This window comes from Pogoniulus pusillus, chromosome 18, assembly GCF_015220805.1.
Source record: "Pogoniulus pusillus isolate bPogPus1 chromosome 18, bPogPus1.pri, whole genome shotgun sequence".
Classification (NCBI taxonomy): Eukaryota; Metazoa; Chordata; class Aves; order Piciformes; family Lybiidae; genus Pogoniulus; species Pogoniulus pusillus.
This window is the reverse complement of record NC_087281.1, coordinates 18,751,522-18,774,719: the sequence shown is the minus strand read 5'-3', so window position 1 is coordinate 18,774,719 and position 23,198 is coordinate 18,751,522. Positions and strand designations below refer to the sequence as shown.

The following is a 23,198-nucleotide window of genomic DNA, read 5'->3' as shown; positions in this document are numbered from 1 at the left end:
GCTTGTGGTTTTGTTTCCTACCCTACTATTCTACTTCACTGGCTTCTTGAAGTATTTATTTTCTGCCTGATTTTTAACAAACTGAGAGATATATCCAAGTGTTGCCTTTATCGTGTCTCTCATACCTTGAAAAAAGTTCTTGACAGTTGAGTTTTCTTTCTTTGTAGTAGTTTTACTGCTGCTATGCAGACAACACTGTTAGTCCCCTACCAGTCTGGTGTGAATCAGCATTAAGGGTTACAATTTTGTAGGTATTATTTACTGGTACAATTTCAGAGCTGTTGTTCACCTCTTAGAGCCATATTGGATTTATAGGTTATTCAATCTCTCTGCAATGATTACTTGCAATGGTTTAGAGTTTTTTTGTTTAGTTTAAATTTTTCTCTTAATTAAATCAGATATATTCCCAACTGTGAGCTACACTGGATCATAGATTAATATTGAAGACATACATTTGTGCATTTATATTTATGCAGTGCTGGAACAAGTTGCTGGATTGTTAGGCATTAAAATGAAAATCAATTGTTTATTAGCTAAAGGAACAGAGAGATACCTTCACATTGGGTTAGTGTAGATTCATCCTACCTGAGTGAGATTGCCTGTGGTGAAAGTAAAAACACCTTAGTCATGCTACATAATTAAAGAAGAGATATAGGTTGCTACTGGGAATTATTCAGAGCTCAAATAAATAACCTTTCTTGCATTCTGGAGGAGACCAGGTCACTCCTTCCATTTTTCACTTAGAGAACTAATAGTGACTATATGTTTGTGTATGTGACTCAGTGGTCACTGAGAGAAATACAAGGTATTACTCCTACTGCAAACCAGCCTTGCCAGGTTTATAGGCTGTTCTGGTAGGAATAATTTCTTCTTCATCTGTCTCCATCCCTTTTTTATGCTCGTTGTTCCAACTTCTGCTAGACCTACCTAGAGTCACAGAGTTGTAATTCAGATTGAGAGGTAGCTCAGGAGAACTCTAGTCCAACCCCTTGCTCAAAGGAGGGTCATCTGTAAGGTCAAACATGCATATTGTATTTTTGTCAGCCAAATAATGACAACACTTGAGTAAAAGACTTCAAGAACTGATACTGGACAGTGATTCACTGAAAATATAAAAGCACATGTAAATGTGTTGCATTTCATGGTTTTGTTATTAATGTAGCTTGAATTTATCCAGTGAACATCTGGTTCTGATCTCACTACAAGAGAGACATGCACACACTCCAACAGAGGGCCATGAATATGATTAACATCATGGAGCATTTCTTCTGTGCAAAAAGATGCTGTTCAGTCTGGAGAGGAAAAGGCTCAGATGGAAAATCATCTTTGTTTATAAATACATGGTGGGAGTGTGTAGAGGAGACAAATCCAGGATCTTTTCAGTGGTGCCCAGTGACAGGACCAGAGTCAGTGAGCACAACCAAAGCACATTATGTTCCCTCTGAATATCGGGAAACACTTTTTTTGGCTGTGGGGGTGACCAAGCACAGGTTGCCCAGAGAGGTTGTGGAGTCTCTCTCCTTGGAGATACTCAAAAACCATCTGCACACAGTCCTGAGAACTGGCTTTAGGCTTCCCTGCTTGAAGATGGCGATTAGATGAGATGACCTCTAGACATCCCTTCTAACCTCAGCCATTCTGTGGTCCTTTGTTGTTTTCCCTGTAGTGAGAAACTTTTAAGGAAATCTCTATCCTTTACTGTAGTTCTTCTAAAACTACTGATGGAGATACCATAAAATTGGAATCAACTACTTTAATATCATGTAATCTGAAGCTGTTCTGAAGAATAAAAGCAGGCTGCACTATCAGGGTCAAAAATGATAGCTGTTTTCAGCTCTGAGTGAGTGAACATTGCAGTAACTACCTGTTAATGGTGATGTAAGGAGCAGAACTGTAACTATAAATGGGACATCTAGTAGCCATTTGTTAAGAAGAGTAAAGGTTTTTTTTTCATCATTATATTACATAGAAAAGAACAGTACTCTCTTGATGGCAGGACCTTGACTGAGAGTCAAGTGGTTATCTGCAGGAGATAAGGTGAATCAGAACAAGAAAACTAAACTGCTGAAAGGAAGTAATTTTTTCCTCCCCCTCTTTTGTTCTTCAAACAGTGGAAGCCCTACATTTGGGAACACTGATGGCAGCACATGGCTATTTCTTTCCAATCTCAGACCATGTTCTAACGCTAAAGGACGATGGCACCTTTTATCGATTCCAGGTAAGTGCTCTTGGCTTGTGCAAATGGAGGCTCATATTAAAAGTCTTACACAAAGGTTCATAGCAAATTTTATCCACAACAACAACAAAAAAAATTGCTAGGTTACATGTCTCTCATGTAAGCTAGCAAATAGTCTGAATTCCTGCTAAATAAAAAGTGGTAGAAGGATTTTGTTTAGAAATTAAATCAGCAAAGTATTAAGATAATGGTGACCATTTTGATCCTGGGAAAAAGTGTGATAATGCTAAGTGTGGAAGTATCTATCATGAAATAAACTCACCTAATATTTTGTAACTGTAATCAATGAAATTAAAATGTCTTGTTGATTCTTCTTGCTAACACAGTCTTAATTTGGAAAGGAGGAGGTTCTTTTACTTATTAAGTTTATAGTAGAAATCTGGTTTTAAAAAATGGCTGGTGATGTTTAAATTATTTCTTCTTTGAGGATTTCCTTACTGGTAACTGAGTAGTGCTGAAGTAGTGTGTAGTCTTCAAACAAAAGCAGACTCTGTTAAATACTTAAAGAAAAATAATATCTGGGAGAAAAAAGTCTATTGTCTTCAACATACTTTAGCTTAGGCTTTGCCTTAAATATAGTTTAAGTAAGGAGCCACGAGGAATAAAATAAAACTGAGATTGTGGTCTTTCAGATGCAGAAGAAAACGGTGATATAATGGAGACCAATCATAGTCTCAAACGTTGTATTATGTTAATTGCTGTACAATACTTGCATCAGTATTTTGAGTTGACCAACGTAGGGGAAGATAAAAGTTTGTAATATTTGGTGTAACCCAAAATCTTGGAGTGAATATAAATATGTACAGCACAGCCTGTCAAGAAAGAAAAATAATTATTGCATACTTGCATACAATATTATCATATTTTCATATGTCAGTCCTGTGGATCCCATGGTGCAAAAACCGCGTCCTTCAGCAGGATAGTAAGTTACACATGTATATGGGTAACACAAAGAACAGTCACTCCAGGCCTCCTCCCCCACATCCACTATTACTATGGAGAAGGTTTGAAGGAAAAGGTTTCCTTCTCACAGTGCTTCATCCTCCTCAGTGTTCAGTATAAAGAAGAGAAGGATGACACATGGGTGAAGGGGCTTACTGCTGAAGAAAAGGCACTGATGTGGTTGTGAGGTAAGTAAAAAGTAGCAAGAAGTCATGGAGTGGTGGAGGCTCCGGTTCTTGGATTGTCTCTACATAAGCAGCAGCCATAAGGACAAAACATTGGAGGACTTCATTTTGCAGAGAACAAGGCTATATTATAGAAGTGCTGGTCATTGAACTTTATACAGCTGCTGGCCTGCTTCTATCTCAAGCATGAGAAATAAGCATCACTGGTGTCAAGGTCCAGAGAACAGAGATTAACAATATCTCTGTCCAGAGGAGCAAGATCTGTTCTTATGGATTTTTGTGACTGGTAATTCAACTCAAAGAAAGACTTAACCACTGGGAACAACTGAGGGTGCCAACTGAGAGCTACTCGTTCATGAGCTTTTCTCAGACAGCTGTATAGCCTACATGTTTAGACACAAGACTTCAGTTGATTTACCTAAGTTTAAGGATCTGGCACTTATTTGACATATACATATGAAATAAGGTAATTTACTCAAGTGTTGCTCAGTATGCATCTGCAGTATTTTTGTTGTTTACTGCCCCGTGGGACCTCTTGCATTGCTATTCCTATGCTAACAATTCTAAAACAATGCAATTTTAGCTGTTAATGTGCAGCATGAGTTATGTTGCCAGTTGGAGTGATAAAAGTGATGTCATTACAATTCCAGATTCCTCACCAAAATTAGACTAATATAAAATCTGTTACTGAATCCATTAAAGACAATATAATGGGGAGGAAAGTGTGGCTGTATGTGTGTGAATGACACCCTAGAATAATTGCCCAGGTGCTTTGGAAGTAGGACCCTGTGAGAATAGGGCAGGACTCATAAATCTTTGGATGTTTTAATGGAGAGAGAAAGCCATGCACCTGACAGCACTGAAAAGTTCAGAAGCTATTTCTGCAGAGAAATCTCTGCCTGCAATACAAAGACTTGACCTACAAAAAGCCAGGCTAGCTGCAATAATGCTCTTGACACGCTTCAGTTTTTGTTTTCCAAAGGGTGATGCATTCCTTTCTGACAGTAAAATAATTTCCAGTTTCTTTTAAACAACCTTCTGTGGTATAGAAACACCTAAAAGCAGTGGAGACTGTGCTTCGTATTTGCAAATGCCCTATTACAGGCAAAATTATTCTTTTTCAGTTATTGCTTTTGCTTTCAAGAGGGCTATAAAATTGTTGTGGTGTCTGGATTGTTTTTTTTTTAATAACATGTCCTTATAAATTAGAAACAATCATCCCTGATCATTGCTTGACCTAATTAGCCCAAATTAGGTTAGTTTCTGTGATAATAATTTAGTTCAAAAAGGATGGATCTAAATATTAATTGCCTTACCCAGAGAAGAAATTTTGTATTAGTCTTAACAAGGCAAAGCAGAAAAATTCAGGGATAGTGATATGCTCTGAACCATACTGAACAGCCAAATTCCCTGTTGGAGCTGAATACTTGCTAACCACCCTCCTCTGCCGGGGAGCAAATAGGTATGAAGAGCCCAAATAAGAAAATCAAGGTGCACCTTAGGAAGCAAATCTTCCTGGGCCCAGGGATTACTCACAGAGATCTTTTGTTCATGGCCACTTAAGTGATAATATGCTTGCCCTCTCAGCTGGTCAATTATAATAGCCTCCTGGGGAAAGATGTGTTGATTTTCTTGACAAGCTGCACATACATACTAAGTGTCTCATAGTGAAAATAATGTTTCTTAATATGTTTTGTTTCTAACCAAACTCCTTGGATACTTGAGGCTAGTGATAATCACACTCCCATTTTGGGGTGACATTAATTAATGATCTTATGTAAATTACTTTTAATGTTTAGGTTCTGCTGTTGCTTTGTAATTTCTAAATGGAAAGTGTAAATAGCTGAGAGAAAGTGACAATGGGAGCAGTTTCTTGAGAAAGGATGAGTTTGGTGAAGGTAGTAGTGAAACTCGTGGATTTTGGCAAGATGGATTTACCTGTGGTGTTTTCTCCTGTTCTACCACTGGGAAGACTCTTGACAAACGCATTTAACCACTCTGGCCTTATTTTTTTCATGCCTAAGTTGTAGATAAAATAATATAGCAACCACTGTAGGGATTTAGGAATATCTTTGCTTTAGAGTGTTGAGAGTTATGGATCCTTGGGTCTCAGATAGAATTGCATCACTTCCTACATCAATTTGGGTGGTGTTGTTCATGAGAATTGTGAAAAATATAGTGGGCTGGTCTCACCACGGTGAGCTGAACTACAAACTGGCAGACCAGTCTGTGAGGAGGTGTCCACAGCCGCAGGTGGGCCAGAATGGCCCCCATCTGACAAGCCAGTAGCTATTTATTGAGAGGTTTGTGCTTGGTTTACTTCAGTTTCCCACAGCCTACCAACCTTCAAGCCCTCTGTTTTGTCTTATTCTGACAGATGGTTTTTCCCTCAACTGCTTTTCCCATCCACTTCAAAGATAGAGATTTGTTATCTCCACCTCCCATCCTTTCTCACACAGCTCTGAGGTATGACAAAATGTCCCATCACTTACCGCCCTCTAGGGCTCCCACACAGATGTGAAGGTCAGCTTAAACATTCCATTACCCACTCCTTTGGGTTCCCACAAATTTGAGTCATCCTTTCTTGTCTAGCTACTTCGTGTCTCAGTCCTCAGAGTCAGCCTCTGGCCCTTCTGAATACTGAGGCAGTGACTGAACATCACAGCTCTCCAGCCACTCTTTGCAGCCTCACTGGATCATCCACCATACCTTCAGAGAAGGATTTTAGTGGAAGCCAGATTACATCACAGCTCTCCAGCCACTCTCTACACCCTCACTGGATCATCCACCATATCTTCAGAGAAGGATTTCAGTGGAAGCCAGCTTTTAGAAATAAATAAGCAGGTTACCTTATCCAGCATTTGGCAGATTCTCTTCAGCAACTGTAGGTGCAAGGCATAATTCATGGACTCTTCAGCTCAGCCTCAACATATACAGGTTCTGTTTAGGTTTCAAAGAGAGAAAAATAAATTCAAATTGATTTGTCTTTCTGCCTGCCCCATCAGTGCCCTTTATATATGTATATATATATATATTTACTCCCTACTTAGACAAATTTTCTGATCCACTGCTTTCCATGCTTAACCCCTTTCTAGGTTGGAAAACAGAAGTCATAGAGTCAATATCTTTAACCTCTTTTTAAAGGATTTTGAGCTAAACATAGGGTATTACTTTCTGCCATCCTTCTTCTATGGACTTGCCAATGCTAGACCAGCGATCTTATCCCTTTTTCATTAGCCAGGAGATCATTTGAGTCAACTGCAATGAATGTAGAACTGGACACCTGTGAATTCAGCCATCTATCATACCAGGCATTTGAGATTGGGTGTAACTGTTTTTTAGCAAAGATTTAATTTCTGTTACTTATAAAGACCCCTTTGTGCCTGTGATGAGAATAGCAATAATATGCAAAGTACATATATGGGTGATTTGAATGTTGCTTCCTATCCCAGTAATTAGATTTTTAAAGATTTCATGGAGTGGAGCAGCTTCAGAAACATTTTTTTTCTTACTATTATCAACAGGGGTTAGCTGAAAGATACTTAATGATTTGCCTCCTCAGTAATACAATTGAAGGCACAGAAATTAATCATGTGTTGTAACAGCTGATGTGCAGCACTGATTTTTACAAGTGGCTGTTTCATTAGCTCAGATATTAGTATTGATTAATTTTATGGTAGGGCTAAAGCAGATCTATGGGATTTTATCACAGAATTGCTCATGATGCGTAACAGCCACTGCTGCCAATTTGTTTAGTACAGAATATGCACTATATTACAGGATTTTCCTACCTATGAGTCTGTCAGCAGAAGGATTATGGATATCTGTGGTTAGGTTTGCTTGGCTGTTAGTCTATAATGCAGGAGAAACAGTTTGTGTCTCTGTGTGCAAAATCAGTTCTCTCTTAATCACTTAGAGGTTTTTGTAACAACCTCTTTTGTTCTGCATGCTTAAATATTTCTACAACCACATGTGCAGTGCTAGGTAAGCCTTATTTCTCTAGCTGCTGACTTGTCCTGACTGCTTGTTCAAATTACAGATACAATTAAACAAAGTGGATTAAAATCTGATAAAAACTGGCAGCATTATTTCTGCCTGGCCTGTTAAACAGTACTTGACTTTCCCCAAACCGTTCTACCACCCACCTGCCTTCCGGCTACAAGTGGGATGCCATGGCAAAATGACAGTGTGCTTGCTCATGATTAACTGCTTCATATTTCCTTCTGAGGAAAAATTAAATTATTAAGTGTGATAATTCCTTCAGGATTTCATAGACACAGTCTCAAGTTGTGCTGGGGGAAGTCTAGGCTGGATGTTAGGAGGAGGTTGTTGGCAGAGAGAGTGATTGGCATTGGAATGGGCTGCCCAGGGAGGTGGTGGAGGCACCGTCCCTGGAGGTGTTCAAGAAAAGCCTGGATGAGGCACTTAGTGCCATGGTCTGGTTGACTGGCTAGGACTGGGTGCTAGGTTGGACTGGCTGATCTTGGAGGTCTCTTCCAACCTGGTTGATTCTATGATTCTATGATTCTAATCAACCCCACACTACTGATATGCAAGTCCCAGTGAAAGTTTAATGTGTTATTCTAACTAAATACTGACAATTATAATATCAGATTGACCCTTGATTGATATTATCTCTCTGAGAACCTCTCAGAACTATTTCTTGCAGTGTTCTTGCTGGCTGGGGGTACCTTTTCATTTAAATATGAAACAACAGAGTCCACTTACATCATAAACATATAGACATGAATCTATAGTATTTCCTCACAGTCTGATTTGAAATGAATGCCAAAAGCAATTTGGGAATTAATCTCAGCTGGGATGGGAGTAGATGTAATTTTTCAAGAGAAATACTGAGTATGTATGAGTTTTAATAGGGAATCAGCAGCAAGTGTACCCACAAATGGAAACATCTCTGTCTCTTTACTTCCAAAAGGGCTCTTCTGCACCTTTCTCCAGCTGTTGTCCACCTTAGGTGCTATTGTCACATAAATAAAATCTGAGCCCCAGGCAGTTTCAGTTTAGGAGTTGCCTGGATGGATGTAATTGTTATGCATTTAATAGCCCTTACTGCATTCTTTTACCAGAAGCTCAGCCTGAACCTGTAAACAGAGTTTAAAATTGCTGTTAGCAGGAAAATGATGTAGTTGTGTTTTTCCTCTTGGGCTTCTCCTGAAATTCACTTCATGACTCTAAAGAAGGACTGTTCTCCCTCTGTATACCTAAATGATGGTGCCTTTATACTTTATAATGATTGACAAATTACTTTTATAGCTTCTATTGGATTGGTTGAGTGTGGCCTGTCATTGTTTAGGGGCTCCTCTACCTTCCATTTGTAGTTACACTGGTCACTGATTTCAGTGGCTCTAAGAAGTTGATAGAATTACATTGCTACTCCACTGCAGAGCACAGACTAGCTTACCAGAAACACATCTCAGCCTTTGAAGCTAGCTTGTGAACGTTTCCTTTTTACTCTCAGCTCACTGCTATTGCCCAATAAATAGCAAGTTCTAAATCACTTCTACTCAAGTTGATGGGTCACTGTTCCAAGAGAAAGAGTTTTCACAAAATATGTGTAACCTGACAGTAGATATGAATGTGTCACCCTTCAACCCCTGTCTGTTTCCAGATGAATATTGTAACAGTTTTGAGGGAAGTGAGCACCACGAGAGGTTTCCAATTTTGGAGCTGGGAGATCGTTGATGTGCTAGTTTGAGGCTAGCTGAAATATCTCAGTGAGAGAAATTAGATTACAGGCTGTGAAAAGGAAACAGTGATGATGTCTGCTTCACTTGCAGGCTTGCTGAGAGATATAAAAACAAGAACACAAACCATAGATAATGCAGTGGCTCTCTGTTGCAGCTGGTGTCTGTAGTTTTCTCCCTGGCCTGCTTTCTGTGTAACTAATCCTTCTGCTATCTAACTCCCCTGGCCGATCCTCCAAACTCACCTTGCACATAAGGCAAACTCTGGCATAAGGTAGAGGGATGGCAAGGAGGTGGAAGGGTGATTGGGAAACTCTCCTGGGGACTCTGGTTTCTAGGAGGGCTGTTGTGTTTCTGTGTTACCTTTACCTTGTATATTTCTGTATATAACTCTATATATTGTAGATACCTGCTTGTATATTGTGCTAAGCTGTAAATATAAAGCTTCATTTCTTAATTTCCAGCTGGCTGAGTCTAGTCTGGGTGACTGGGGGGGGGGGGGGGGGGGGGGGGGGGGGGGGGGGGGGGGGGGGGGGGGGGGGGGGGGGGGGGGGGGGGAGGCAGGTAATACCCAAACTGTCACACTTGAGAAAACAGCTATGAAAAGCAGAGATTAAAGCATATCTATTTTGTTTTCTTCCCCTAAGGAAGCACCTTTGTTTTGAATACCACTCAGACTAGTCACATATTTAGCAACAATAATTCAGCTGCTCAAATAATATCTAATTCCCTATAAATACCTGCATGTATGCATATATGAAAGTGTTACATTTAAAATACTGCAATGTTTTACATGTTAATAAAAGATTGTGGTTTTAAGAACTAAGTTATTTGTATGAAAAGTGCCTATATGGCCTTACAGTCTTCATTTGGTAGAAGTGAATTATTTTAGTGATCCATTTAGCAGAGTTTTATGAAGCATTGTATTGAACTAGTTATTGATACTTTTGTGGTCTTTCCATTAGAGAATCACTTTTGAAATCACAACAGGTAAACAACTAGGAAAAAAATACACTTCAGCAAATGGAAAGAAGTTCTATTACTTTATGAAAGGTTATGTTTAGTGGCACTTTGAAAGAAATAGCTCCTAGGAAAGAGCACTGAATATTAAAATACACTAATGAAAACTCTCCATAATCAAGGACTGAATGTAGCTGGGGAAGATGAAACAGCCAGCCTCATTACCTAACCTTGTGGGTTTTGTTCCCTTAACTTTAAGAGTAAAAAAAAGCACTTTGTTCTTCTTTTTCAATGCCATTCTGACACTATTTAACTAAGAAGCACACTAATGTAATTTTCTGCTTTGATGCCTATTTCAATATTGTCAAGATAACAATAGAATAAATCTACCAAATTGACTCTGAAAAACTAGTATTAATCTGAGGGCTGTATAATGCTTGCATTGTCTAACTTGAGTTCCCTACTTCTTGTTTTGTCCATAGACACCCTATTTTTGGCCATCAAATTGTTGGGAGCCGGAAAACACAGACTATGGTCAGTGTAGAAATCTTTCCTATTTCTTTCGGGCGTTACTTATATGAATGAATATCACTGTAGTTGGTCTTGTTTAATCATCCCACTGTTATAAACATAATTACATGTCATTTAATTCCTGTGCAAGAACTGATGGTATTGAAATGAATGTCTGGTGTGTTGCTACCTTCTAAAAAAATTTATTAAGAGCTGATTAAAGTTAGATTTGGAGTTGATGTGAAGGGGGGAAAAAGGAAAGCTTCAAAATTCATGGAAACCTGTCTTGCCATTTACACTTTCTGCTTGCTCTGGGATTGGAGTTATTTTACAGTGAATTGTTTACAGTGCTGAAGTCTCAGTGAAGCAGAGGACACTGTTGATAGTGTCATAGTTATTCTCAGATTCAGACCCAAATATGTCCCTAGCTTAGTTTTCTTATTTCTAATATATACACTATGTGGGAAATTATTTATTACAGAAACTAGTGTTGTTCTAATATGACTTTTATTAGAATCTGTCCTGTTTATTTGCCTGTTTCTTGTGTTTTTATTCACAAATTACACATTGTAATTACCCATGTGTGCTTAGATGAGAAAATCTGAATATAATAGGTAGTAAAGAAGTGTTACATAGGAACTCATAAATATTGATAACCAAATTCTGCTTGCTCTGGGATTGGAGTTATTTTACAGTGAGTTATTTACAGTGCTGAAGTCTCAGTGAAGCAGAGGACACTATTGATAGTTGTGTAATAGCTATTCTCAGATTCGGACCCAAATATGTGCCTAGTTTACTTTTCTTATTTCTAATACATACTGTGTGGGAAATTATTTATTACAGAAGCTAGTGTGGTTCTAATATGACTTTTATTAGAAACTGTCTTGTTTATTTGCTTGTTTCTTGTGGTTTTATTCACAAATTGCACTTTGTAATTACCGATGTATGCTTAGATGAGAAAATCTGAAGATAATAGGTAGTAAAGCATTACATAGGAACTCATAAACATTTATAACTAAAATTAGGTGCCTCTATACACCAAATAGTGACCTAATTTTTAATGAAAAGGGATTATCTATGAGCAATCTCCTGTTCATTCTAATACAGACTGTATTCTGATCAGAACACCGGGTCACTTACTTAGGTAACTAAGCACAAACACGACAGCATCGCTGTTCCAAAACTCAGGCTCTGAAAATGTGTGTACAGCTATTTTGAAATTTAGATGCATGTTTATTTGTAACACAGATTCAATTTCAGCCCTTGGAAACCAAGGGCCAGAAGGATGGATAGTTTCAATAGATGTTTTCTTCCTTTCCACACCAAACGCAGTTTCATTTCAAACGCACTGCTAAATAAAGCAATTTCAAGCTGAGACTCTTAGGTTAATATCTTTCCACTCCCAGAAATTAGCATTTTCCTGAGTTGTTTAATAAAAGACTGGGTAAGGCACTTAGTGCCATGGTCTTAGCCCTTGATTGGATAGGGCTGGGTGCTAGGTTGGACTGGATGATCTTGGAGGTCTCTTCCAACCTGGTTGATTCTATGATTCTATGATTTTTTTCCCATACCTTTCTATGAATGTAAAGAGAAGGCAGATAAGGGAAGAACTGAATACAGATGGCACAAAAAAAGATCACAGAACTGTTGTATACAATAGCCTTTGGGAATACACAAAAATCAAAAAGCAGAACTGAATCAGCTGGAGGATGCTAAAGGGTAAATTCCACCTCAAATACACTCCAAAGATGTTCTGCAGGTTTTCATGGTAATTTTGTTACTTTCTGTTAAGTGTAAGAAATGAAATTTATGTTATTACAGATACACAAATGCATTTCATACTTGTCATGTATTACAGTGCTGTGCAGTACTTCTATTTTCATAGGCTAGTTCTGAATAACCATTAAATTGCACCTCCTAAAATTAATGACTGTGGCAGGCATTAGGAGTTCCTCAAGGCCAGCAAGATTTAGACTTTTCTCTCTAATCTTCCTTTATCCAAGTTATCAACAAAGCAGACCACTTTCTTTGGCATTGACCTAATTGTACAAGTCTTTGAAAACACACTACAATTTTGTTTTAATTAAAAAAAATTACTCCCAAGCATTTACCATTACTCACCCATAGCTGGGCTACTGCCCAGAATGTAGCACGCTGCCAGGAAAATAATTAAACTAGAAATTAAATGAGATGAGATACTCAGTGAGCTAGTTTAATACCAGAGCTAACTCAGGAACAATCTGAATAACCTTCTCTAAAATATTTTCAGTTACAAAAATGTCTTTGAAAAGAGATGAAAGCAGTCTTGTAAAATGACAAGAGACCACATGATAAAGCTATAGTGCTGTGTCTTGGTGGGAAAAAAGTGCTTGCATTATAATTTATTTTATGTCAAAGTGGAATTGTGTGGCCTTTGGTTTTGGTTTTAGCTATCAGAATATTGACCTCATTCTGAAGTTACTAAGAAAGTGTTCATTTTCAATACATGCTGAAAATCTCCCTCCCCTTTTTTTTTTTGGTTGAAAATTATGCTGTAAGAGACCTTAAGAATGATGCCTTAAATTGCAGATATTTTTTTCAAGAGGCAGGTTCTTATGTTCCATCTGTTGAAGACACACATTTTATGCCATATGTCTTGGAGTCCACCCATGTGGGACATGTTGTTTTATGTAGAATCCCTTGGTTTCCAGTGGGATTTTATTCATGAAGTATGCACAATAATAAGCATTTGGTCTCAGTTCAGAAAACTGGCTCTGGAAATTAACACAAGTAATGGCAGTGCATGCAACCTACCTGTAATCATGATTTCCTTGGTTCAGATGTAATTCTGTAACTGGCAGAATTTTTGTCTGGCAGATTAAAACCACTTCATATGACTAAGGATTAATTAAATATGAGGACTTGTTAAGTCCATTTTATCTCACAAAGGGAAACTGTAATGCTGCATATGAAATTGTTATTCAGTATTCATTCATAGTGCCATGGTCTAGTTGATTGGATAGGGCTGGATGCTGGGTTGGACTGGATGATCTTGGAGGTCTCTTCCAACCTGGTTGATTCTATGATTCTCATGCCTGTTGCACTTCAGTATTTTTTAGAATCATAGAATCAGTCCAGGTTGGAAAGGACCACAAGGATCATCTAGTTCCAACCCCATACCATGGGCAGGGACACCCTACCCTAGAGCAGGCTGCCCAGAGCCTCATCTAGCCTGGCCTTAAACACCTCCAGGGATGGAGCCTCAACCACCTCCCTGGGCAACCCATTCCAGGCTCTCACCACTCTCATGCTCAACAACTTCCTCCTCACGTCCAGCCTGAACCTACCCATCTCCAGCTTTGCTCCCCTCCCCCTAGTCCTGTCACTCCCTGATATCCTGAAAAGTCCTTCCCCAGCTTTTTTGTAGGCCCCTTTCAGATGCCAGAAGGCCACAAGAAGGTCACTTCGGAGCCTTCTCTTCTTCAGCCTGAACAGCCCCAACTCTTTCAGTCTGTCCTCACAGGAGAGCTGCTCCAGCCCTCTGATCATCCCAGTGGCCCTTCTCTGGACACGCTCCAGAATGTCCACATCCCTCTTGTAATAGGGGCTCCAGAACTGGATGCAGTAGTCCAGGTGGAGTCTCAACAGAGCAGAGTAGAGGGGGAGATTCACCTCCCTTGTCCTGCTGGCCACACTTCTCCTGATGCAGCCCAGGATCTGGTTGGCCTTCTAGGCTGCAAGTGCACACTGCTGGCTCATGCTGAACTTCTCCACCACCAGCACCCCCAAGTCCTTCTCCTCAGGGCTGCTCTCTCAGCCTGTATTTGTGCTTGAGATTGCCTCAGCTCAGATGCAGCACCTTGCACTTGGTCTTGTTGAACCCCATGAGGTTGGCTTATGCCCACCTCTCCAGCCTGTCCAGGTCTCAAAAAGCAGAAGTCTGTCCTTTTAACATTTTCTGGATAATCTGCTAACAAATCAGTCGGTACAAATCATCTTTGCTAATGATATCTTCTTGTCACTTAAGAGCAGAATGACAGAGACCCCTCTCTGTTCCGCCTCGGCTGCTCTGTTTTCAATGAGCCATTGCACCTGTCTTATCTGCCTCTCTTCTGCTCAACCTGCACTCATGCTAAGTTCACAAAAACCAATTGAAGTCATGTATCCTATTTTTCACATGTTGAAAATTTTCTTCTATTTCTCTCTCTAAAGTTTGTTGCCTACTTATTCTATGTACCTTGCTTCAAATCCCCCCTATAAAAATTGATTAGCTCAGGAATTTTCTCTCATTCTTCTTGATACACCTTTTTTTCCTGTGGAGTTACTGGCTAGAAGGAGAACTGTGAAGAGGGTGCATAATATGCTTTCTTTGCCCAAATGCTCAGGCAGGATTCCCTTAGCAACAGCATTTTAGGAAGCACTTTTTGCTTGAGAAATATTAAACTCTGTTGCTTACTTGAACATTGCATGTGCTCAGCAGATCTGGAAATCAATCCATAAATATGCATCAGTCACTTAGGGCATAACTGCTAGCAGAGCAGCATTTTCTCTGACATAAATTGACAGATTTTGTTTTGTTGTTTGGTGTGGTTACAATTTATACCATGAGAATCAGGAGAGTTTTATCAATGTAGTGTAAACAGCTTCTGGAGACCTCTGCAGTTCTGTAATCTTTGGTCTTGATACCTAGTTCCCAGTTCCCATTGATTTCAAGAGCTATTGCCAATCAGAGTACATCAGCAGTCCTCTGAGGTCCCTAATATCAATGCCTCCTTTAAGGACTTGTCTCAGAATTAGCTGGATTTCTGGGTGTAGTAAGAAACAGGTTCTTTCCACCAGACTCAAATAGTGTACTAGCTTGGTTGTAGCTCCTTAAGTGTCTTTACTTCAAGAAACTACATATACAGAGTATATTGAGTAAGATCTTGACAAGAGGACTGAGGGGTACAGTCTATCAACAAGAATAGTCCTTCAAGAAAAGGTGGCCGAAGCCAGTGCTTGCTTTGTATAAACTTCAGTCAGGGCAGACCCGAATCAAATCAGCTTTAGGAGAGACTTGCTTCAACAAAGAGAGGGAAGAGGTGACCTTCAAGATTTTTTGCACTCTGAATTCATATCCCATTATATTTCTCTGCAGAGCTACATAGTGCATTCATTAGGAGCTATCTCATATAAATGATGACGAGAAATTCTCACTTGAACAGGCACGTCCTGAATTATGTTCTGATCCTTGCTGATTCTGACATTGACAAGCCACCAGAGCAAAGGCTCTGTAAGCAGGAGTCATGTCCTGAAAATGCTTTCCTGCCAGCTCCCACTCCAGAGTATTCTGCTGACTTGAATTTTTCTTTGCACGGATGTGTAATTTATTTTTATAATAGGTGGAGCATGGAAAATGTGTTTGGTGAATGCATTTGTATGCACATGTATGCCCCAAGTACATGTTTTCTGCTGCATTATTTTAAAAGCACTGATATTATGTCTGTATGTCCCTTATAAATAGAAATAAAGATTCTTATAATTCTCAGAATTGCTTTCAAATTGCCACCTTGAAGGGAACATAAATGTTGTGGGTTTTTTCTGCACTCATGCACTGTCTTGCCACTGATAGCATTTTGTCAGGCGAGTACTCATTCATAGAATCATAGAATCAACCAGGTTAGAAGAGACCTCCAAGATCATTCACTCCAACCTAGCACCCAGCCCTATCCAGACAACTAGACCATGGCACTAAGTGCCTCATCCAGCCTTTGCTTGAACACCTCCAGGGACAGTGACTCCACCACCTCCCTGGGCAGCCCATTCTAATGCCAATCACTCTCTCTGCCAAGAACTTCCTCCTAAATCCAGCCTAGACCTCCCCTGGCACAACTTGAGACTGTGTCCCCTTGTTCTGTTGCTGGTTGCCTGGGAGAAGAGACCAACCCCCACCTGGCTACAGTCTCCCTTCAGGTAGTTGTAGACAGCAATGAGGTCTGCCCTGAGCCTCCTCTTCTCCAGGCTGAACAACCCCAGCTCCCTCAGCCTCTCCTCACTGGGCTGTGTTCCAAGCCTCTCATTGGGTTTGTTGCCCTTCTCTGGACACATTCCAGCACCTCAACATCTCTCTTGAATTGAGTGGCCCAGAACTGGACACAGCACTCAAGGTGTGGCCTGAGCAGTGCTGAGTACAGAGGAAGAATAACTTCCCTTATCCTACTAGCCACACTGTTCCTGATGCAGGCCAGGATGCCACTGGCTCTCTTGGCCACCTGGACACACTGCTAGCTCCTTCTCAGTCTACTATCTACCAGTACCCCCAGATCCCTTTCTTCCTGGCTGGTCTCCAGCCGTACTGTCCCCAGCCTGTAGTGCTGCTTGCATTTTGAACTTCTGCATTTTGAAGATTAATTTGCCTCTCTTTTACTCTTGAGCTCCCTGGTAGTTTGAAATTTGATCTCTTTTTTGCTCATGGTTTGTGTAAAAAAGTCCTCTACCCATCTAAATTTATAATCAAATTGCATTCCTTAAATACTACAGAAAGAGTGTGATCAGAGTATAAAAAATAGGGAAAGGGAGAAGTGTTTCAGAAGTCACATTTTTGACCATATGGCAATTTAATACATGTTGTCTTTCATGATCTTCCATCTAACTTAATGTTATTGTAATTTATGAGAGAGTGAAGCTCCTTGGTAGATTGGAGGACCCATTTGTCCACTAAATATAATTTAAAAAAAATTAAAATAGTTATTGAGTAAAACTATAGGTGGCCTAAAGATGGTATAGATATCCCTAGAAATCCCAATGCTTAACTAATTTCTCCATCCCACAGTTGTGTTCCATGCCATTTGTCCTGCAATTCTCCGTTTGACGCAGGCAGTGGCATATGAAGGGAGAACTGTTTGCCAACAGGGTGCCATGAAACCCTTAGACCTTGGAGTGCTTTCTTTTTCCTTTACTGTTTAAATAGTGACTAGGCATGTGCACACTGACTCTGAAACCAGAATTTTTACTCACAGAGCATGTGAATTTAATCTGGCTTCAGCGGAGATAATGAGTGTTCACCAAAAGTTACGCCCACCATCTGGGGCTGAATCAAGCTGTAACACCATTGGCATGGGGACACTTATGTAAGGAGTTTAAGTTTGTGTAGATGGTGGTGGATGTGTAGGTGGAATTATGCTTGGCCTTCAAAAGCCCAGTTGCACTTGCATTAAATAGAGCTGCAGCTCTTGTGCGGTGAGAGGGAAGATTTAATCCCTCTTTATCAACAGGAGTCATCCAGAGAGACCTGGACTGACTGGAGACCTGGGTACAGAGGAACCAGATGAGGTTCAACAAGGACAAGTGCAGAGTCCTGCACCTGGGGAGGAATAACAAACTGCACCAGTACAGGCTGGGAGGTGATCTGCTGGAAAGCAGCCCTGTGGAGAGGGACTTGGGGGTCCTGATGCGTAACAACTTACCCATGGCACAGCAATGTGCCCCTGTGGCCAAGAAGGCCAATGGGATCCTGGGGTGTATTAGGAGGAGTGTGTCCAGCAGAACAAGGGAGGTTCTCCTCCCCCTCTTCTCTGCCCTGGTGAGACCTCATCTTGAATACTGTGTTCAGTTTTGGGCTCCCTAGATTAAGAGGGACAGGGAACTGCTGGAGAGGGTCCAGTGGAGGGCTATGAGGATGATTAGGGGACAGGATGGCATGGCTTATGAGGAGAGGCTGTGGGTCCTGGGTTTTTTTAGTCTGGAGAAGAGAAGACTTAGAGGGGATATGATAAATGTTTGTAAGTATCTGAAGGCTACCAGGAGGCGAGGACAGGCTCTGCTCACTTGCTCCCTGGGATAGGACAAGGAGCAGTGGGTGTTAAGTTGCAGCAAAAGAGGTTCCACCTCAATACAAGGGGGAACTTCTTTACTGTAAGGGTCACAGAGCACTGGAACAGGCTCCCCAGGGATGTCGTGGGGTCTCCTTTTCTGGAGACTTTCAGGGCCTGTCTGGTTGTGTTCCTTTGTGATCTGTGTTTGATAGTATTGTCCTGCTCTGGCAGGAGGGTTGGGCTGGATGATCTCTTTGGGTCCCTTCCAACTCCTAACATCCTATGATCCTATGAACAGACAAATTCCGCAGTTCAACTTTTGGGTGAAATCTTCTATTTCTAAAACCTTCTATTTCCAAGAATCTTCTGGGTGGTTTTTTTTTTTTTGAGTGTAATCTTCTATTTATTTATGTATGTGTTTATTTATTTCCAGAAGATGTGTGTAATATAATATATACTCAGTTCAGTTTCATGATTCAGGAATTAAACTGGCATTATAACTATGATCTTATTTAAAGAAAAAAAATATCTATAGAGGTTTCTTAGGAGCTTCCAAGTACAAGTCAACAGTCAAGATCAGAAACAAAACCCCAGACACCCTCTTCATGCAACTATTGCTAGAGAACACTGCCCACTTTTTGTGAATGCTTGACAAAATTTCCCAAAGCAAGTAGTTTGTACATACTGCACAGATACCAAAGTGTGCTTTAGTACTGATTTGTGGTTCAAATTCTCATTTATAAACATCACTGACCCCCTTTCATGATGAAATACTGCATATTAATAATGTCTTTACACTTATTGTCAAAACTGTTTTCTGATGATAGTCAGTCACATCCAGAGCGTGAGCTCTAGCGTCTAAAAGATAATTCACTTTTGTGTAGGCAATTATGTTGATTGCAAAATCCATCAGAATGCACTGGCTCTAAAAATAAGAGTATGTGGCAGTCCATATTTAGCAAATTGAGGTTATTAATCAGACCCTGTTCCTTGCCTATAGTTCATCAGTACGTGAAGTGTTTTTCTGCGCCCTTGTCGGGGGGTGGCAAGAGAGGGCAGCTCTGCAAGGGGAGGTAAGCAAGACCTGAGGAAGGCAACAATGCAGGCAAAAAAACTTTCACTGAGAATCTCAAGTGACCAGAAAGGTACAAGGTCAAGCTAGAAAACAGACTCAGCCTAGTCAATTATAGAGCTGGCTGGGGACATATCTACAATGTAGCTCAAGGAGAAATAGCTGAGCTTAAACTCAGCTCCAGGATGCAGGGTGGCTCAGTGGAGACCCTGCATGCCCTGTTCAGGGCAATTACAGCTCCATGTTGTGCTGATGGCTCTTACCAGGACGTTTGGGGGATAAATAGAGAACTATATAGAAAAATAGAGGAGCTTTTAGTTGGAGACCCTTCTTACAGCTTGTACTTCTGTATGAAGCTGTAAAAACATGGACAACTCATACAGTTATAAAAGCAGACAGTCTTTCTCTGAAATGCTATGGGCTTATGACTTTGCTTTGAGAGAGAAACTAGCAACCAGATGCTCAGGATGAGGCTGCTGGATGCATGCAGTTGCTTCATACAAGGTGTGGCACTTGCAAATACATATTTCTGATCTCATTGCTGTGAAAGGGAGAAGAACGAGATCTAACTTCTCTGTGTCTTTGAAATTTCTGGCTGAAAATGAGAGTGATTTTGATGTTCTTCTTGTCTTCCAATGTGCTAGTGAGTTTTGTTACAAGGTACAATATAATAATAAGAGAGTGAATTGGTAAGCTCAAATTCCAGAGCTACTGCCAGTCTTTTCTGTGACTATTAAGTAGCTCTTAAATAGATCCCCAAACATGCATTTTGATAATAAGGAGCAACTTTTAGCACATTGCAATGGCAGTAAATTGAGTCAAAGTGTAGAAATGTCCTTCGGAACTATTTTTTTCTGCCCTAGTGTATATGTTGTATTTTCCAAAGAGCTAATTCTTTCTTGGGCATGTTCTGCCTTATTCACATTGGGAGATGTAAAAATCAAGCCACAGATATTACAGCCTTTAGGGCCCTGAAGAGGAGGGTATCTGAAAATTCCATATAAAGAAGGTCTGAGATTGGCCATGATTTTTTTGTCTCTTGGTTGGAGTATGCTCATCATGAGGTGCTGGAATGTGTCCAGGGAAGGGCGATGAAGCTGGTGAAAGGCCTGAAACACAAACCCTATGAGGAGAGGCTGAGGGAGCTGGGGGTGTTTAGCCTGGAGAAGAGGAGGCTCGGGGGGGCACCTCATTGCTGTCTATGACTACCTAAAGGGAGGCTGTAGCCAGGTGGGGGTTGGTCTCTTCTGCCAGGCAACCAGCAATAGAACAAGGGGACACAGTCTCAAGTTGTGCCAGGGGAGGTCTAGGCTGGATGTTAGGAGGAAGTTGTTGCCAGAAAGAGTAATTGGCATTGGAATGGGCTGCCCAGGGAGGTGGTGGAGTCACCATCCCTGGAGGTGTTCAAGCAAAGCCTGGATGAGGCACTTAGTGCCATGGTCTGGTTGATTGGACAGGGCTAGGGGATAGGTTGGCCTGGATGATCTTGGAGGTCTCTTCCAACCTGGTTGATTCTCTGATTCTATGATAACCAAATGTTTGTATATGGAATGTTTGGAGTTGGAGCAGGAACAACACTGCAGTGCAGTCACAAACTGGAGACAAGAGTTTTCTTAAACGTAATGTTAGGTTAATACTGTGGCAGGTTAATTCCTCTCTTCTGCTCCTGGTGACTTGAAAATTGTATTGCCAGTGTTGAGAACTCTGTCATCTGAAGATGCAGTTCTGTTGAAACTTACCCTGACAAAAGATGAATGGTCAGTCACCACCTTGGCAGCAATGATTTTTGTTGGAGGTAGCAAGTGGTGCTAATCTCCACATATATCCACAATGAGACTCAAGAAAATGCTGACCTAACTAAAGGTGACTGTATGGGGATGGTAAGAATATGGTTTACAAGGGCTTCATCAAGTGCAGAGAAGAGGAAGCTTGATTTGCCTCTCTGTTCAGATGGTTGGACTAGACAAAATTTAATCTCTGGAATTCTTGGTTTTCACATTTCTATAAAATATGTGGTTTATTCCTAATATGTGTTTTATTCCTAATTTATTCCTAATATTTCAAAGTGTTTAGGGTTTTTTGTTGTTTTTTTTTCCCCTTGTTCAATTGCATATCCAATTTTGAAGTGAAAGAGTAAAATGCTTAATTGTAAAGGGATCTAAATCATAGAATGACAAAGAACATCTCTATTCTCAGTGTTCTCTTACCACTGCACTGGTTGCACAATAAGGAATTGTGCTGCAGTCATCTTACTGGTGGGGGGAAGCTGTACAGTATTCAGTTGATGTGAGGTATCTTGCTAAATAAAGTCTGTTGGAAATGCACTTCATTCAAGGATGGTGGAATGTGTAAAGAATTCATAATCAAGCAACATGGTGCAAACACTGCTGTTTATATAGTCTTGAGTTTCATTTTCATCTCTCTGTCCTTTCAGCATTTGGCTGTCAGAATCCCATTTTATTAGTTAAGATTCTGCTCTGTGTGAATGAAGTGAAGACAGAAAGTTTGGATCTAGAAAATAAATGAGAGAATATTTTTTTTTCATGATATGTAATATGTGTTATGCTTTTGAATCTTTTGGTCTCATTTTTTGTTTTGAATAGTGTTTGTAGTGGACTAGTCTTTGTACGGCTTGAATTTTATCTGCAATCTTATGCTGCAAGTCTGTGATTTCTAAATATAAAATAATCAAACCCATATATACATATCAATAGGAACCTACTTGACCACTATACCTGCAACTCCTGATAAAACTCACACACATTGAGTTAAACACTCATAGCTTAAAAAATGCTTTTGCCAATGTGCTAGTTCCTTGGCCATTAACCTCACCCCGACTGTCTCATGCATTTTCCATAAGATATCTGCTGCATAAAGAAGATTTTATAATTATTTAATGAATCTCTGCATCTGACCCATTGTTTTAGCATGGTCCTTTATTTAAAACTTCCTGGAATAGAGAGAGGAATCATTTTCAAAAGCTAGTGAAATGGGATGAAGCCTCTAGATTTCTACTCTGCCACCTTTGTCAGATAGCAGCAGATTTTGTGTTGTTTTATTCTGTTCCAGCTGTCTACCTGTGCAAGCGGACAATGCAAAACAAAGCAAGGCTAGAGTTAGCAGACTATGAAGCTGTAAGTACTTGGGGAAATGTGAATTTCTCTGCTGGGCCTAATGAGCATGTGAAATAATGTTAAGCATGAGAACTATAGATGTAATAAGCGAACATTTGTTAGCCACTTCAGCCAGCATGTAGGTCTGACATTGTGCAGGAGACATAAATGCTGTTGAAGAGACTGCTGAATGCTTACTGGGGGGGGAAAAAGGAGATTTATGGTCCATCTCTAATCTTACCCTGTTCAGATCACTATGCCAAGATCAGAAATAACAGTTTGCAGATCCCAGATACACCATGACTGTTTGGAAACAATTGTAAGCTACGCCACGTAAAGTTTGAATCAAGGATCACTGGTGATGTTTGTAAAAGTACTTGGTAGCTGTAGAAATAGAAATGTCATTCTTTAAAGTGATGCTGGTGCTTCAGCCCTTGTCCCATCAGTTATACAATAAGCAAAGATGGTCAATTTAGAGGCACTTCCTACTGACTGGGAGGTGTTCTGTGCCCCAGGCAAGGTAAGATAAACTGGGACAGGAGAAGCCAGAAAAAGAGGAAGTTTGATTAGCTGATGAGGATGGCACTCACTAAGGAGAGAGATGTCTTGAATTCCATCCCTATTCCTTTGAAAGCCCCTGAATTTTTCATGAAAATGTCAACATGAAATTCATGAACAGCCCTGCCTCTGCACTGAAAGCTGC

At 40.3% G+C, this 23,198-nt stretch overlaps 1 protein-coding gene across 9 annotated transcripts in view; it reads left to right on the top strand.

Annotated features, from left to right (window-relative positions):
- Window positions 1-23,198, top strand: part of RGS7 (regulator of G protein signaling 7) — a 194,995-nt gene that overhangs the window by 116,125 nt on the left and 55,672 nt on the right. For all 9 annotated transcript variants that reach the window (XM_064158619.1, XM_064158621.1, XM_064158622.1 and 6 more), the window contains 3 exons: window positions 2,112-2,218; window positions 10,511-10,562; window positions 22,452-22,516. In XM_064158619.1, coding sequence (XP_064014689.1) covers window positions 2,112-2,218; window positions 10,511-10,562; window positions 22,452-22,516 — 224 coding nt within the window. The remainder of the gene's footprint in view (window positions 1-2,111; window positions 2,219-10,510; window positions 10,563-22,451; window positions 22,517-23,198) is intronic.